The 18,916-nt window shown below is 33.3% G+C and overlaps 2 protein-coding genes across 2 annotated transcripts; both read right to left on the bottom strand.

The window, feature by feature from the left end:
• Positions 1-410: 410 nt before the first annotated feature.
• LOC120270229 lies at positions 411-849 on the bottom strand. Its single transcript, XM_039277253.1, has 2 exons — positions 598-849; positions 411-491 (listed from the first exon to the last, which is right to left on the bottom strand). Exons 1-2 carry the CDS (start codon positions 847-849, stop codon positions 411-413), a joined length of 333 nt encoding a protein of 110 aa, XP_039133187.1.
• A 309-nt stretch (positions 850-1,158) lies between these two features.
• On the bottom strand, positions 1,159-16,201 carry LOC120270230. Its single transcript, XM_039277254.1, has 4 exons — positions 16,101-16,201; positions 15,958-16,015; positions 1,667-1,902; positions 1,159-1,588 (listed from the first exon to the last, which is right to left on the bottom strand). The coding sequence occupies exons 1-4, from the start codon at positions 16,199-16,201 to the stop codon at positions 1,159-1,161; spliced, it is 825 nt and encodes a 274-aa protein (XP_039133188.1).
• Between the last annotated feature and the right edge of the window lie 2,715 nt (positions 16,202-18,916).

Raw genomic sequence — 18,916 nt, forward strand, 5'->3', positions numbered from 1 at the left:
ATAGCTCTACTATCGCCGGCCATTAACCAATCATAAGCCCCTGATGATATCCCGACTAGAGTACCCATATGCTTTCGCTCACACATTCACCAATCAATTCTTTTGCAAAATCCAAATCTCTAATAGACTTCTTTTCACTAAATGCCTTCTTAATGGTGTTATTCATCTCTTGTATTGCTTCAACTCGAGACCATTTTTGCTTTTCCCTCTTGACTGGGTGGAAGATGCTCCCCTGAGTTCTGTACTCTCTGATTGGTTATGGATGGTTGGTGGTGTATACATATGACAATCGCGTCTCCTCAAAAACATGTCATCAAGGCCATCGGTTTGAGATGGATGCTGGAATCGATGTTGTCATCCATATGTGTACCAATATCATCTCCAAATTGAACAGCATGGTGTCCAGTTGCTTAATCGTTACCACAAATAATCTCGAGCAAGTCATGATCCTCAATTGGTTTGTTTAAGTATGGCTCGTCCTGTGGATGAGCCTACGATATAGAAACAAGTTAAGTGATAGTTTAAATAAATATCATTTTCATTCAATATAATTAATTCAACAACATAAATAGAAATAAATAACAAATGAATTATTACCTGTACATAGTTCCTGAATTCTGATTCTCCCATAATAATCATCTTCAGTCTATTATCCCATCCCATTCCACTTAACTCTTTCAGTTTATTAATTCTTGCCCATAGTTTACGAATTGTTCTCAAGTGGTTAGTCACATTTGCTTCAGTAACCTTAACTCCAAACCCATTCTTTATTGCAATAATTGCAGCATGAAATGCTTGGGGTTTAAATCCCTTGTCGACTTTGAAGCCTTGCTCCACTTGAGATGCCATGAATCTTATGAAAAAACGACTTGCGGCAGCGGCCCATCTTTTATTACCACCAGTTCTTTTAGTGGTGTTCTCATTGAAGACATTTGGTTATTTTCTGACATCCCTATATTGTCCATTCTATTATTGGCACATACACAATTAATTTTTTTTAAGTAATAGCATATGATAAATGATAACAATTATAAATTTGTTTCATAGAAGCAAAAAAAAATGCATCAAGTAGAAGCCATAACTTGAAACAAATAAGCAAAAACTAACATCATTGGTCATGGTCTATAGGGAAACATAAAAACATTAATGAGTCATTATCTAATTATTAGACCACATATCACATGCAATCCGTTCTTGAGGTGCCACCAATTCTTGGGCCTCTTCCCTTTGTTCTCTTATGTTACGTTCTGATTGTGGTTGTTGGGGTATCCATTCTTCCTCAGAAGGTATTAAAATATCTTCTCCTCCACTTATAATATAATTATGCAATATGTATGCCGCCAAAACCAATTCAGCTTGAGTTTTAAATGGAAAGAATGGTCTTGACGATAAACCTTTGAATCGTCCCTTAAGAGAACCAAAAGCTCGTTCAATAGTGGTACGAGCTGATGAGTGACAAAGGTTAAAAAGTTCTTTATGGTTTGTTGGTGTCCGTGAGTCAAACTCTTTGAGATGGTATCTAACACCCCTATAGGGGGATATAAATCCCGGTCTCATTGCATATCCAGCATCAACCAAGTAATATTTCCTTAACAAAAAGGAAAAATGATGGTTAACAAGATTATAATGTTCAGGTTATTCTTTCATTCTAAACTATAATCTAAACAAATCGATACCTTCAGGGACTGATAGGCCATTTGGTCTCTCGAGTGCATCACATAAAACTAGAGCATCATGTGCTGATCCTTCCCATCCAGCAAGAACATATGTAAAACGTAAGTTAAAGTCAACATCAGCAAGAACATTTTGTGTGGGATATGGTTTTCGCCCACGAAATGCTGCAACTTCAGATGCTGGAACAAAAGCATGGATATGGGTTCCATCTAAAGCTCCAATACAATCCTATGATTAACAAATTATAACTAAGAACTAGTTATAAGATAATAAATCTATTTGAGTAAAAATTTATCTAATACCTTGAAATAAGGATATAGTGTGGATCTCGATGCTATATATGCTGGAGTTTGTGTACTAGGTGGAAGCACATATTCATCACATAATTGACCGATTGCGTATAGAATATGATTGAAATACTTGCTAACAGTCTCACTTGATCTGAGGAAGTTGTGTGTGATGACACGGTTACATTGATTATGTCCTATGGTGTGTAAGAACATCAATAATTGCTCTCTCGATGGTGATGCAATGTGTCTCTCAAAAGGTTTTTCGCCCTCATTATTGAGCAAAAGATTGAAGAATGTTGATTTATTCATACGGACCATGTTGATACTAGTTGTGTCATTTCCATCAATTAGTCTCGATAAATATTTTTCTCTAATCTCTGATCGAGCATGAGAAGGTTCTCTACAAATTCTACGACGTTTACTACGCAAAAGTAATGTGACTGCAAAAGTGGCGAAAGAAGAATTGTAAATGCGAGCAGCATTAAAAAGTTATCTCTCTATCATGTCCATCCATCTACAAGTAGTAAAAATACATGTAGTTCAAGATATTGTTTGGTTAAAAAAAATGCAATTGAAGATATTGTTGTTTATAAGAATATAGATGATATTTCCTTTAAAAAGCATGCAAATATCACTACAAGCACACCAATAAAAACTGGTTTGTGACTAGAAAATACATGAACAATCATGAAGGCCTTATAGATATTGAATCCAAATAGGTGAGAATTAATGCAAAACTAGTGAGAGTTTCCTGAATGTGAAGGCATTAATGCACGAGATTGTTAACCATAAATATGCACTATGTTCATCAAAGCTAACCATTGGAAAAGAAAAATGGTAGTGTGAAAGAATGCATCCTGCTATCCAAAGGATTTTTATAAATGTCCGATGTTCTACAATGTTGTCAAAGGGGAACAAGACAACTTAGAATATATGTGATATGACTTTTTACCATGATGTCTTTCTTAAAGTGTTCATGGAAATGAAAATGAGATTTTGAATGGTTGGAGAGAGAATTAAAAATGGCAGATAAGAAGTATTCTAATATTGTTGTATAAAAAAGATAAGCATGTGGAAAGCACTAGTCTCGAAAGCAAAATGTGGAAGTCGAATAAGAGCATTCCCTTAAAATTAATGACATCAAGATGGGTAAGAAAAATAGTCACACAATATAAGTATACATGTAAATGTGCTATGTAAGGTAAAATGGTCTACCTGGGTTATATGCAAGAGTAAGGGAAGTGGAAACTTACACAAACTAAACAAGCAAGTACAAGAAAAGATGAACATCAGCAAAGTTCTAATTCTTAAGTAAGTGTGCTATGTAAAGTAAAAATGACTTACTCTATAAAAAGCAAAGAGGACATATGCATTAAAAATATAAAATATAAAAACATAAATTCAAATTTCAAACTCCTGAATGAAACATCAATGTATTAGCAAATCATTTTGCATTCACCAATCCAAAGGACAGAAATGATAAAATATTCAAGAGAAAGTAGGCCCAAATCTGTGCCCTGTGTTCTCATAATAACGTACTCAATCATGTAGTTCCTAATCTAAATTTCCTACGCCTAGATTTAATTACAAACTCAGCAAGGGATTGTCTTAGTTTAGTTGCGTATGAATTTATGAAGAGTTTCACAACACCAATGGGAAGGTTGTCAAAGGTGACCTTGCAAGATATATGCACCATCTTTCTACTCAAAGTGGTATCCCATGAATCAATTTGAGTGGGCTGAAATATTCTACTCAGGTTCTTGCTTCCTAATTCAATACATTCTCGAAATTAAGTGATCTTTTCAATCTTTTTCAAAGAAATAAAGATCAAGTGCCTACCTACATTAGCATGAAATGTTTCAGCTAATTAACTGTAAAATTTTCCAAAAGTAAAGAAAAGAGGGTTTTATGGAAACTAATACACACACAAAAAACATGATCTATAGGCTTCATGTAGAAGGCCTCATTGCTAGTTGGAAAGGACTCTTCCAAAGCCAAGGTTAAACCTTGTTAAAAAACATTACAGTGCCCCAACAATCCCAAAAAATTACCTGAGATATGAAGCTGGCAAATTTAAGACTAAAAACATTTGAAAACAGTAGGGTAACAAAAATATTAGGTGATAACCATAAAACATGGGGAAGAGAAAAGGTTATTCACAGATGAAGCAAGATAGCAATGGTTGATAATTCTAATTCTTTACTCCCACCAGAATAGAAGTCGAGGAAAAAGCAAAGATTAGGCAATGGGACATAGTCCACCACCCCAAGAATTTATTGGAGAAACAAAGCTAGCAAATCTAACACTTAAAACATTGACAAATTGAAGCAGTCATATATATATATATATATATATATACTTATGAATTTGCTTTTCTTCCACTAAATCATTTTTCATCCCTAATATCCATCAAGTGATAAACATAAACATATATAAAGAAGAAGAAGGAAAGAACAAGGATTTCCACAATGAATCAAGATAAGCAATGAGAAATAGTGCTTGCACTTCACTTGAAATAGAATAAAAATCAAGAAAATCATTGCAACGACAATAAATACGAAACTATTCAACAACTGAACAGCTTTAAAAAGAGCAATTAAACAAAAAAAACTTTTACAAAAACATTATAAAACATATAATGACCTCCGAAAGAACCAAACAAAGAAAAAAGACACAAATATAGACAATACATAAAAATATTAACATAAAGAAAAGCAAGCACCAGCAAAGGAGAAGATAGAAGAAAAGGCTCTACTCCTATAAATCAAGAAGACAAAGTTGCTTTCCTTTGGCATCTCAATTAGTTAAAAAGCACAAGGCTCACGGGTAGTAGCATTAGTTCACAAGTAAACACACTCAAAAATACCATGAACAAGAATACAAAAAGCAAAAATTGACCTTTTCCAAACTATCGAAAGTGGATCGCAACCACAGTGTTGGTTTTGGAGAAGCAAAGATGGTAAGAAGTCGCGAATGGAGTTCGGATCCGCATCGACGCCTGAGTTGCAACCAAACTGAAATTGAGCAAGGCCGGGCGTTCGAGTTGCATCGCGCTAAGGTTAGCTGCCGTCGCCCGCTAGCGCTATAGATGCGCTGGTGTCGTGGTCAGACGACGTTAGAGAGAAGGATTTCAAAAATCGTAAAAGTTTCATCATCTTCGCCCATCTTCGGATGAGAAATTGTGAATCCCTCACGTGCTCATCATGTGAGGGATTTTAAGAAAAGCAAAATCCCTTTGTTATGGGATTTAAGAATCCCTTGAAAAACAAATTACCCTCAAACAAACACTTGAATTTAAAATCCCAAGAATTTTGAGTTACATGGATATCCAAATTCCTTGAAACAAATGCACTATTAGTGAATTTGCTTAGGGTGCTTTGTTCTTATATTTTGTTAATTATGTATTTTCTAACATATTTCCTTGTAATCTTTAATTATAATATTTATCTAATCAATTTCTATATTAATTAATTTAGATTGTCTCAAATGAAGAATTAAACAATTGATTCTAAGAAAAAGAAGCTCTCTAGTAGTTCATCTACTCCATTAAATTTAATTGAGTCTTCAAGTGAAATTATTGTGCATGAAGAAGAATTATCGACTAAAGCTCCTCGATTAGCTGAAAAAGAAGATGACCTAGATTCTTTTGAACGTGATCCCGGAAAACGCCCACCAATTTGAGTTATCCAATCCACCAACAAGATGAAATTCAAGCGATACATCAAAGCTCGGTCCCTTTTCAACATATAATGTCAAACTATCCTTCAGACGAGAAACTTCATCATCATTTCCAAGCTTCATGCTTTATATTCCCCGAATGGTTGGAATACTCTCCAAGCAAAGATGCTTCCTTGTTACTTCTTTAATAAGCCAACTGGGCATATTAGATCATGAGCATTTACAATTGATGGATTTCAATCATGGAAAAAAGTTAATGATGGTGAAAATTGTGTTTTTTTTATCTCATATTGGAAAGGATACAAATTTTGTATAAGAAAGCTATCATGCAATCTCGTGATATAATGAACCAAGCAAACATATTCCCCACGCTATGGAGAAGCAAACTCGCAAACAAGTTTCCAACAACATGATTGATATTAAAGACTTCAATAGATGCTGTTAGATGGCTCACATTCCAAGCATGCAGCTAAAAGGCCACTAATGAACGCCTCAGACCAACAAATCGAGACAATTTTCTTGAATTGATAAAGTTGTTGGCATCTTATCATGAATGTGTGGCATCTGTTGTATTAGATAATGCCCTCAAAAATGCATCTTACACCTCCCCATAGTGTTCAAAAAGAGATATTGCATGTTTTTGCAAGCAAAATAAGATGCACCATTCGTGAGGAAATTGGTGATTCAAAATTTTGTATCATTATTGATGAAGCAAGAGATGAATCCAAAAAGGGAGCAAATGACCATTACCTTGAGATTTGTTAATAAAGCTGAATTTGTGAAGGAGCATATTTGGTTCATGTTTCTAACACCACCTCACCAACTTTGAAGATTTTAGTGTTCTTTCTTTGACACAATCTCAATGTATGAGATATTCATGGCCAGGGATATGATAGATCTAGTAATATGCGTGGGGAGTGGTCTGGGTTGCAATCTCTTATCTCTAATGAGTATCCTTAGCGCATTATATACATTGTTTTGCTCATCACCTTCAATTGGTTTTAGTAGCAAAGATTCTAGAGTTCATTCCAATCCATCAATCTAAGTTAACTGACCAGGGCTGTAAGCTAGCCAATCGGCTGAAATTGAAAGACTTCTTTCTATTGATGCACTAGAAACTGGTAAAGGTTTGAATCAAATAGGCAGTTTAAAACGGGCTGGGGATACTAGATGGGGTTCTCATTTGAGCTCTCTTTGAAGTTTGAGAATTATGTTTGAAGCTACTTGCATAGTATTAAAGAACATAATATCTTATGGAGTAACCTACACTCAACGGGAGATGCATGATGCACATGATGCTTTACCTCTTTGAATTTGTGTTCATTTTGCATCTTATGATTGAAAACTCGAAGTTACTCATGGTCTTTGTCAAGCTTTGCAATAGAAGTATCAAGATATTATAAATGCCATTATCTTTTCTCTTCAACAAAAATATTAATTCAAAGATTAAGAGAAGATGAATGGGGTCTTTTGTTTGAAAAAATAAACTCTTTTATGTCAAAAGCATGGAATAGATGTTCTTGACATGGGTGTTCCTTATACTTTAGGTCGAGGTCGATCTCGTCTTCAAAAGGATACAATTACAATGGAACATCATTTTCGTGTTGATATATTTTATGTAACAATTGATTCTCAACTACAAGAAATGAATGAAAAGTTTAAAGAAGATATGGTAGAATTGCTTGTGATCTGTTCTACTTTGGATCTTCTAAATGACTACAAATCATTCAATATTGATAATATATGTAAGCTTGTGAGAAATTTTTATCTTGAAGACTTTTTAGAACAAGAGAAATTGCATTTGAGATATCAATTAGAACATTTTTGATCTCGATATTTGCTCAAGACTTAGCTTTTGTAGAAACTTTGTCTTCAAACTCGATTATGCCCGTGATCGATGAAGATCAGAAAATCAAACATTTACCATCTGGTTGATAAATTAGTTCGACTCGTGTTGACTATTCCTATTTCTACAGCTACTACTAAGCGTGCATTTTCTACTATAAAAATTGTGAAAACAAAACTTCAAAATAAAATGTAAGATGATTATTTGGGGAGTTATTTGATTACATACATTGAAAAAGAAATTGCACAATTGTTTGATGATGATTCAATTATAGATGATTTTTTTAACTTGAAAGAAAGAAGGTTACAATTTAAAATGACCAACTTATTCAAATAGGTGAGTGGTGTCTATATATTATTTATTTATTTTAGTTTATGCAAACTTATATATATATATATATATATATAGCAGTCTAAAGACTTGGATTGGTATTATGTGACAAGCCAAGAGATGACATGACAAAGAGAGATGATGTGGTAGTGATGACTTGACAAAAGAAGTGGTGACAAGGATGAGGATGTGGCTAACACATGGTGACATGGCACATGAAGATATAAGGATTAGAAGATCATGATAGGAGACTATGTTTAGAGAAATTCCTCTCAATGGTTCATATGAAGAATAACTATTTTTGGAAAGAGTATCAAGGTAAAAGGATCTCTCTAAGAGCAGATTTATCTTAGGTATGATTTTATCTATCTTTGGTAAGATCCAAGATGATGAATTATATCTTTAGTAAACTCCTTTTATGAGAGATTTATTTCTAAAAGAGAGGAATAATCTATTGTTGGTAAGAATAAAAATCATCATAAAGATTGCATGAAGCTTAGTTTGGTGTCAAGTTATTTGAAGACACAAAACTAAGAAAGGCAAGGGCAAGCCAATATGATTCTCAAGACCATAATTAGCAATATAATGAAGGAAAGATCTAAACTATTTATGGGCGGAGCTATTCAAGGACACAATCATATATGGTGAGATTTGATTGAAGATTAATTGAAGATTGATTGAGGATTGATTGAAGATTTGAAGACCCAAGCATGGATGATTGAGGTCATGCTTGGAAGATATTAAAGACTAAACTTGGATATGAGAGAAATCAAATTTAGTAACAATATATCCATGATTCAAACAAAGATCATATGGGAAGACCAAACTTGGACCAAGTTTGGAAAAAGATCGAGAGATCTTTTGGAATCTTCTTTGGTGAAATGGTTGTTCGCGCTTTGGTGGGTGCGATCCTCGAGAGAGAGGCTTGCTGAAATGATGTAAGGAAAGAAGCGGTTGTAAACAGGAGGAGCTCAGGACGAGTCAACTACTACGGTTTTGGACTCGAAAGAATCGGGAGAGTTGAAGGTGTCGCAAGTTTGGTTGCAATTGGGCTAGAACTCAGTCATGTTCAGTAAGGTGGACAGTGTTGCAAGTAGGTGTGCAACATCTAACTTTGGTAGGTGTTCAAGTTAGGGCAGCAGAAATCGAAAGAGGAGGATCCATTAGAGTGAGGTGCGTTTATATAAGATACCCGCTTGAAGATTAAGGATGAGCCATGAGTGAAAGACCCTTTGGTGAGGGTTGAGGAGAGTGGCCATCGGGCAATCTTAAGAGGGTGTTCTTTTTTATTTGTGAGATTGAGCATTTACTTTACACACACCTACCCCTCCGGAACTAACAATATATAATTGTGGTTTAATTTAAGTTTCTTTCTTCTGATCAGATGGAAAAAGTCTAAAAGATCGTGTTATTATTTGGAGTTCAATATTTTGGTATTACAAGTTGGAAGCATTATGCAATTATCAAGGTTAGAATCTTAAACTTTAATTTTATTTGTACTTGAAATCATAAATATATAGTGGTGTATATTTGTATCTGTGAACTAGGATTGACAAATGGTGTTGTGTAAATAAATACTTGCTATTAGCTCATTATGTTTCTTTTTGATTGCATTAAGTACAAAATTATCAAGGTTAGAATCTTAAACTTTAATTTTATTTGTACTTGAAATCATAAATATATAGTAGTGTATATTTGTATTTGTGAACTAGGATTGACAAATGGTGTTGTGTAAATAAATACTTGCTATTAGCTCTGTTATGTTTCTTTTGATTGCATTAAGTACAAAATTTCCTTTAATGTGAGGTAAAGATTGCAATCATAATCTTTGGTCTATTCTTTGTGGAGAAAATTTGAATTTTGAGACTAGATGTTTAGGCTTACAGACCACACCTCTTGTCACCAAATGAGGATGTACAATCACATGTTTTCATTTGAAGTTGTGCGCACACCCTTAAAAATTTATGTGATATTTGTCAAAAAATATATTTTTTATTAATAATTTAAGATTTTTTAAATTAGTTTTTTTTTTGACAAAAACGACAAGTGTCACCCATAAGAGGATTGTCAAGGGCGCGATAAATACAAAGTGACGCACCAATTACGATGACTTATCAACCACCTAAAAATTTATTAACTCGATCAAGGATTACATGGGGTGATAAAAAGTCATGCCACATATAAGCCTAGATGATTTTTTTAAGGACCAAAACCAAGTTAATATATTCCCAATGCTATGTAATCTTGAAGGAGAATGATACAACAATGATAAACATTAATGATGCAGTACTTCGGCACAAAAAAATCAATCATGCGTCTTGCCCACCACTCGAATTATGTCTTTACCACGGGCTACCAATAACTTGACACTAGTTAAAAATTAAATAGTTTCCCCAGACTATTTCATATTTTAAAAACATTAATTAATAATTCATAATGAAAAATATATAGATTAATAAATAATTTTTATGCACCTCTAAAGATAAATCTAATTAAATAACCAATGCCCATTATGGTTAAGCTTCCAATTGATAGTTTCAAAGAATATGGAAAGAAAATGAATCTGATTTATTCTTTTTTATATGTTTAAAGTATTATAATAGAGTAAGAATTAATATTTTTAATCATTGTCCATTGCAGTTGAGATCATTGTGGGGGTACTTTATTCTTTCTTGGCCAATGATAGAATTGATTGGCTAAAAAAAAATCAATCACAAATCAAAATTTTAATCATTTAAGGTTTCAAAAGTGTGGTATTTAGGGTTTTCTTTCTTGTGTAGAGTGTAGTGTTTTGGCTTTTTCTTGTGTGTTGACTAGAATGTTTTAGTCGAATTTTTTTTTATTTACCTCGGTGTGGCTTACCGAGCTTTTCGGAGGGTGTGGAGCATGTAGCCGGAGTCTAGAAACTATGTGTGGTCTGTGTACAGGACGCACAACCTCACTTGGGGGTTGTGCGGCCTCCTATGTGGCCACGCACCAGACTGCACACCGTGTTCTGGTGGGTGTGTCACACTAATGTCGCACATCTTGGTGGGGGTGTGCAGCCTCCTACGCAGGTCGGGCACCAGGCCACGCATGCACGTGTGAGGCCTTTTTAAGCTCTTTTTTAGTGTCTTTTGCTTGGGGTTTCTTCTTCCTAACTTACTCATCCTCTCCTCCTCTCATCCCTTGCTATTCTTTGGAGATTAAGGGTTTGGTTTGGTTGATCTTTTGGTCTTGCTAGTGTTGCTTGAAGATTAATCCATCTTTGCTCAAGGTAAGCTCTCATTCTCTCCTTCTTCACTGTATGGATGAATGGAGCTAGGGTTGGATTGTGAGTTTAAATTAGAGCTTGATCATTGTTCTTCATCTTGTTTATTGTTGGTGGAACTTGAGAGGAGTGTTTGCTTTGATTTGTATTCCTCCCATCTAGTGGAATCCTTGAACTTTCTTCCTCCTTGTTTTCGGAGTTACCATAGCACCGGTTGGTTATTTCTTTGGATTCTTTGGTTTAGAGTGAAGTTGCAACCTTTGGGAATTCATTGGGGACCTTGAAACCTAGCGTTGAGCCAACCCTATGACCAATCTAGTGTTGCTTGGATGCTTAAATCTAAGGTTTCATTCTTGGGTTCTTAATTCTTGGGGCCTGAATTTCTATTCTCATCCCCAACCCCGGCCTCGTACCCGAATACTAGGATTTTTTTTTCGGTCCCTGTCCCCGCTGGAATTTTTTTGGATTCGGAGATTCCACTGCCCCGATTATTAAATTAAAATATTAATTTACATGCTCTCCAACGGATTCTATAACCAGTTAAAGTAAAACATTGTCAAATTGAATAACCTTTTTCTAAAAGTTTTACAAATAAACCCAACAATTTTTAACCTTTTCTTTTAATTTTATTAATATGCATATAAAAAAAATCCTTTTGCTTAATAATACCATTATGATATAAATATGTGTTCACTTAATATTTTAAATGAGAAAAAAAAATATATTCTATATATTATGAGTGTTATGATGAATGTATCATGTTCATTGTGTTATTGTTTTTACATGCATTGCCATGCTAGATACTAACTTTATTTGCTATTTTTATCAAAACTTCAAAAATATTCTATTTTATAGTTTGATGGTTGCAAAATTAAGAACTAATATGAATACATTTAAAAAAATAAATGTTTAGAATTTAGAAAATTCTTCTAATTATTTTTAAAAAATATTTTCATAATACGTAATAATTTTAATTTAAAAACAATAAAAAAAAATTTAAATGTGGATAAACAGACATATACTAAAGATAAACAAAATGAGCAAATGACAGAGATTAGGACTGCATTTGAGCCGAGACGTTCATGAGCCAAAATGTTCGTAATCGTTCCTGTTTATTATAGTTTTTGTTTATTATTTGGAAAAGGAAAATAATAAACAAAAACTGAAATAACTAAACCCTAACTCAAAATAATAAGCTTAAATGATTATTGTAGCACTGCTTATTATTTTGAGTTGACAATTAGTTATTTAACATTCTGTTTATTATTTGGCATTCCTACTTATTATTTTGAGTTGCGGCTTGTTATTTAAGTTTCTATTTATTATTTGGCATTCTTACTTATTATTTTGAGTTGTCACTTAGTTATTTAAGTTTTTGTTCATTATTTGGCTTTTCCTTTTAGAGTATTACATCCTATATTATACGTCTATACTTATTATTCTAAGTTGTTACCCATTATTGTATGTATACATGTATTGTTATAAGCTAGTAGTGATCCCACCACAAACTTGATTCCGTGAAAATCACAGTGGAAAGAGACTACATCTTTTTTTTTTTATTTTGTTTGGTTTATTTGATTTTTATAATAAAATTTTAAATTATTGGTTATTGAAAAAATAAGCAGTTATTTTTATTGATCACTTATCCGGTCTATTCATAATTTTATCTAGGGTATTGCTTTATTGGCTTTGAAATGCTAAATTGCTAATCTTTTCTATTGCTTAATTGATCTAAATAAATTTTTAAAATTTTTTTAAAAAGATAAATACATAACTTTTTTTTATTCACGAGACTTTCTATTATCCAATCTCATCTCTTAATCGCACAATCCCTAATTCAATTATAATTTATAATTAATTAATATAATCAGATCATGGATGGTTCCACTGATCTATTCAATTGTTTAATATTAATATATCAAGTATATTATCTTCAAAAGGGTATATTTTTTTAATATAAATATGTTTTCAACTTAAAAAAAATAACTAAATTTTTTTTTAATCCATGGAACTCACCGTCTAAATTTTAATCTCTAACTCTTTATTTAGTAATTTAATAATTTATTTGAAAATTTTAAGAAAATTTAAAAAATGCAATATAGTTAATATAAGTTTAGGATTTTATTTAATTTTTATACTAATGTTCATTTATTTATTAATAATTTACTAATTAAATAAATATATGGGTTTTTTCAATTTTTATTTAGATATTTATAACATAAAATATAACATATATATAATATTTAACTTAAATATTTAATATTTCTGGGCCGGGGCGGGGAAGATATTCCCTGGGCCCGGACCAGGCCCCGTCCTCGACAGGAAATTTTTTTCTTGCCCTGGACCAAGCCGCCAACCCCCAAAAAAATTTTTGATCTCGGCCCGACGGGGAGGGAATCGGGTGCCCCGTCGGGATCGGGGCTCATTGACATTCCTACCAATGAAGCTCATTTGCTTCCAAACATAAACAAAAAAATAATATTATAAAACTTCATTCATGGATGTTCCTCCAGACAGTTCAACAACACACACAATGAAAACAAAATCATGAAAAATAAAGCATAAAAATAAAAAAATAAAAACAACAACACTTTTGTGTGATTTCTTTTAATATTTCTTTTAATCAGTCAATTTAACATTTTTATTCATAAATTATTTTATTATCATAATAGATAATGCATAAATATAAATATAAATTATCTATTATAAGTACCTACAAAATATAGTAACACATTATAAATATTCAATGAATTTACAACCTAACACATAATCTATGATTTGTGTGGATGTAAATAGAGTAAAAGATATTTATTTGTCTCACTTGGAAGAAGTGTTTATGTAAATAATACTTTTTATTATTTTCTATAAAAAAATATTCTTGTGATAGGTCCCGCTCCTGGTCAGAAATATAGTGAAATCGTCTTTCCTATTCTTTCCCCCGACCCTGCTACGAAAAAAGACGTTCACTTTTTAAAATATCCTATATATGTAGGTGGGAACAGAGGAAGGGGACAGATTTATCCTGATGGAAGCAAAAGTAACAATACAGTCTATAATAGGGGTGGCATGGGCTGGGCATGGGCTGGGGAGGAGGAATCCCAGATCCCCGTGGGGACCCGACCCGACGGGGATGGGGATTCCCCGAATCCCTCCCCCATGGGGGCGAGGATGAGGTAAATTTTTTAATGTGTGTATATGTATGTATAATTTTTCCAACATTAAAAAATTCAATGGCATAGGTGATAATATAAAAAACTCTAATTTTAATTTAATTGCGCTAATCACATAAACTATTTATTTTAAACTAATAACAATTAAAATTAGATATAAGAGCCCTATGTTAAGTAGTTTTGATCTTATCATAATTTTATGTATATATTTATGTTGAGTTGTTTTTATGTTCCAATATGTAATAATATTTTTATAACTAGAGAATCCCCGTGGGGATCCCCATGGAGAGGGAATCCCCGCGGGGATGGGGATGGGGAAGAGAATTCCCACCGTCGGGGAATCGGGGATGGGGAATCCCCGTCCCCGCCATTGACGGGGACGGGGACGGGGAGGGGCATCCCCGCCCCCGCCCCGCCCAGTTACCACCTTTAGTCTATAATGCTACATCAGCAGGTATAGTAAGCAAAATAGTACGTAAAGAAAAGGGGGGATATGAAATAACTATAATTGATGCATTGGACGGACATCAGGTGGTTGATATTATACCTCGAGGACCAGAACTTCTTGTTTCAGAGGGTGAATCCATCAAGCTTGATCAACCATTAACAAGTAATCCAAATGTGGGGGGCTTTGGTCAGGGAGATGCAGAAATAGTGCTTCAAGATCCATTACGCATTCAAGGTCTTTTGTTCTTCTTGGCATCTGTGATTTTGGCACAAATTTTTTTGGTTCTTAAAAAGAAACAATTTGAAAAGGTTCAATTGTACGAAATGAATTTCTAGATCCAGACATTTCTTAATAGCAATAAAAAAAAAGAGTTTAGTTTTTGAGATGTCTAGAATTCATTAATGGACAATAAACATACAAAAAGAAAATACATATATATTGACGGGATAAATGAAAGGAACAAATACTTGTAAGGACAATCATTATAAAAAATTAATTCCTATAAAGATGCAACGTTTGTCAAACTTTCCATGAACACCATGATGTTATAATATATATTATTTCTTTTACTTGAATTAGAATATAAATTTAAATGCAAAACTCACTTAAATCTTATATAACAATTTAAATTAAAAATTATATTTTATAAAATTTAAAAACATCACATGTATAGAAGTGATTATTAAAATAAAAAATTAATAAAAAAAAACTGATTCATTCTCTTAGACCTTTATCATACCCAATATGTAAATTTCAAACTATATTACAAATTCATTCAAGAAATCCTAAGTAATTCTTAATATCTTTACGTTTATATCTTCATGTGTATATCTTTATATTTAAATGTAATGAAAATATAAGGGCAAAGAGGATCCTTGGTGATCTTAGAGCCTAACATATGCCAAGCAATCTCCAGCTCCTCCCTAACACAATCAACATTTATATATATTTTTCTCAAGAACTACAACATAAATATAAGTAGAGATTCCTTGAAACAAGAAGAAAGTTTTTTTTCCCAAAGAAATTGTGTTAGCAATGAGATAATTTCATTCCATGTAAGATATTTTGATTTAACATATTTTACCTACATAAAGACTGTAGTACTTTGACTAGAAAAGAACTAAAAATACCATCCTCAGAGCCTAACCTAATGGTTGTGACTGTGTGTGTTTTGAACTTTTTATTACAGTTCTCATTGTACTTGTATTAAAAGCAAACTGAATTGATACCAATGCCAGGCGAGACTACAGCTCGACGGTCATCATTCTTACAAAGCCATAGCCTTGCTCATCACCAATGGCTATGACAACAACCTCCTCCTTTCCTAGGCTAAAGGATGAGTTGACAACAGTCAGCAAGGAACATAGTCATGTTACTCTATTTTTGTTCTTTCTATGTGTCAAGCATCTCAAACATCTTCGGAACGTCACGAGGTGAGTATTCCACAAACGCCATCAACATGAAGCTGATATAATCAACCTCTGCGTCATTCCTGCCAAACAAGATCAAGCTCATGTGACAAATTGTTTTTATTTGGCCTTTCTACATCAGGTCTCATGGTTTTGTTCTATAAAAAGTGTCCCTAATTTCATATTATAAAAAATATCCCACATATTTGTTTTATGTAACCTCAAAGAAGTGGGAGAATTCCTGTTATTCCAAAATAGGAAAATTGAAATAACATTTATGAAGTCCTTTTTGGACTATTGCTGGTGCTTATGTAATAATACTATAAGGAAAACTAACAAGATCATTCAGAACAATATAGGAAAACCCCACAATAAAGTGACCTTTAAACTTCATTACCTAAAAACACATGCATGCATGTGGTACCAACAAGATCATTCAGAACAATATAGGAAACATACAAACAAAAGTATATTTAATTAAACATAACAATGCAGGAAACACACATTCAGAACAATACAGGAAAGGCTTAATATCTTATTTAATCCCTCTATTATAATCAACATGCCTTTTTAGTCCCCCTATTATAATTTGTCCGTTGTCAGTTCCTTTATTTTCACGTTTGAAAAATGCCAGTCCTCCCTTAAATGGCCGTCTCTTTTTCCATCTAAAATTAATATCTTATTTAACTCAGCGCCCTTTTTATTATTATTATTATTTTAGAAGCGATTTGTGCCACATCAGCGTCTTGGACAGAAAAAGAAACTGTAGTCTGAGGAAGGAACATACATTTTTCAAACCTAAGAATAGACAGACTGACAATAGACAAATTATAATATAGGGACTAAAGGAACAGATTGACTATAATAGAAAGACTAAATAGCCTATTAAAACTGCAGAAAACACATACAAACAAGATCATTCTGAACAATGCAGGAAACACATATATATAGTCTACATAATTATAAGCATGTTAATGGTTTAGAAAATATGCGTGGAAAGCAAAACAACGAGAATCAATTATATGGAAAGTTTAGAAAGTATACCTCCTCTCCAAATACCTCATCATCCAAAGCTAAGGATATGAGCAAACAACCACAGGAATTGTAAACCATGGTGAAACAATCAACAATGGTAGAAGACATGAGAAGAATGGCTATCTCACACGTATATCTTATTAGTCTCTACACCATGCCGCGGTACCACATGCGTAATCTACATCAACCAAAGATAAATGCCAATAAAGAACAATAAAAAGAAAAGAGAAAAAAAACCTCATGAGCTATGATCGTAGCCTTCCCACAGTAATTATGCAGCACCCCCGTGTTAACGAAAATATACCCACTGGGAAAGCACTCGGCATTGACATCCTTCTTCTTTAGCACAGTGACTTCCCATTCAAGCTCCTTCGAATGGAAGGTCTATAATTTTGTAGACTTTTTCAATAGAAAACTCCGATTAAGTGCTCTCATGATATTATCATATATGCGATGAATTATAATAGTTCGGATATCATTCTCCGGGATAATGGAGTTGGATTCAGTCTCCTTGATATGTTGACACCCAAGGTCACCTAGTAGACGCTCCAAGATAGGAGAAATGAGAAGGAAACGAGACTGTTCCGTGCAAGGAACAGTCTCAATATTCCTAACGGCCATCAAAGTTCCCGCACCAAAAACAACAGCTATGAAACAATGGCTTGAAAGAGGGAACCCATTTTGGGGATCTTTTGATTCAAAACGGCTCCACCACCAATTTGCAAAAAAGATAGGATGTAACTGGAGGGGCAGGAGGCCAATCTGAAGCCATTGAAGACAAGAATGATGGCTCGACGGCGGAAGGTGAGAGAAACAAAGTTCATTTCATATAGGGTTATGGGGATGCGGTGGTGGAAGGTTAAAGAGAGAAGGTTCATTTCTATATAGGGTTAGGGGCTTGAAGAGAAGAGAAATGAGCTAGGCTTTTAATTTAGGTAGAATCACTGTTAGTTCTCTAATATACTCGATCTGCACTCTGGCTCTCTAATATAATTTGTTCCCTAGGAGTCCTCAGATTTTTAATTTTTTGAGAAATGTCAAATTATATTGAGAGAGGATTTATATTTATTAAAAATTAAAAATCTGAGACTTTTTGAGCGACAAATCATATTAGAGTGATTAAAGGGACGAGATCGACTATATTAGAAAGCGACTAAATATGTATTCTACCATTTGGGAACTTTAATTTACATATGAGGAAGAGAGGTGTGTGTGTGTGTTGGGGGGCCAGCGGAGGCTACCCGAAAAAGTGAGGAAGCGCAGGAGGTGCTCGGGTTCATAGAGTTGTTGTAGTGGATCAGTAGGGGCTCCATAAAGGACTCCTAGTCAGCACCCATAAGTCACATAAAATATTTTTTTCATTTAAAATTTATATGATACAATTATTTAAAAAAATCAATTTTCAATTATAATAATAATAAATATATATACTTTATTATTAAAGTTATGTTCTTAAAAATTTTTAACTTTCAAACTTTTGGTGTGGGACATACTTCTATTAGTTGGCAAATTGTATATATAGTTTTTTATATTCTTTTAATTAATTAAAAAAATCATTGTTAATATCTATAGATGTTGATTAAAAATATTTACTATTTACAAGAATATACTTTGTAGATTTGAACATGATCCTTTCAGGTTTATAGAGAATATAAACTAAATGTGTGAATTTAAGGCTACTTAACGAGGGAAAGAAATTCCCATCCCTAGTGTAAAAAACTCTCACAACTTGGCTTTTCGAACATATCATATTTTGTAAATGATTTATTTATTTTTTTTTTTTTAG

The sequence above is a fragment of the Dioscorea cayenensis genome, chromosome 10, assembly GCF_009730915.1.
Source record: "Dioscorea cayenensis subsp. rotundata cultivar TDr96_F1 chromosome 10, TDr96_F1_v2_PseudoChromosome.rev07_lg8_w22 25.fasta, whole genome shotgun sequence".
Lineage (NCBI taxonomy): Eukaryota > Viridiplantae > Streptophyta > Magnoliopsida > Dioscoreales > Dioscoreaceae > Dioscorea > Dioscorea cayenensis.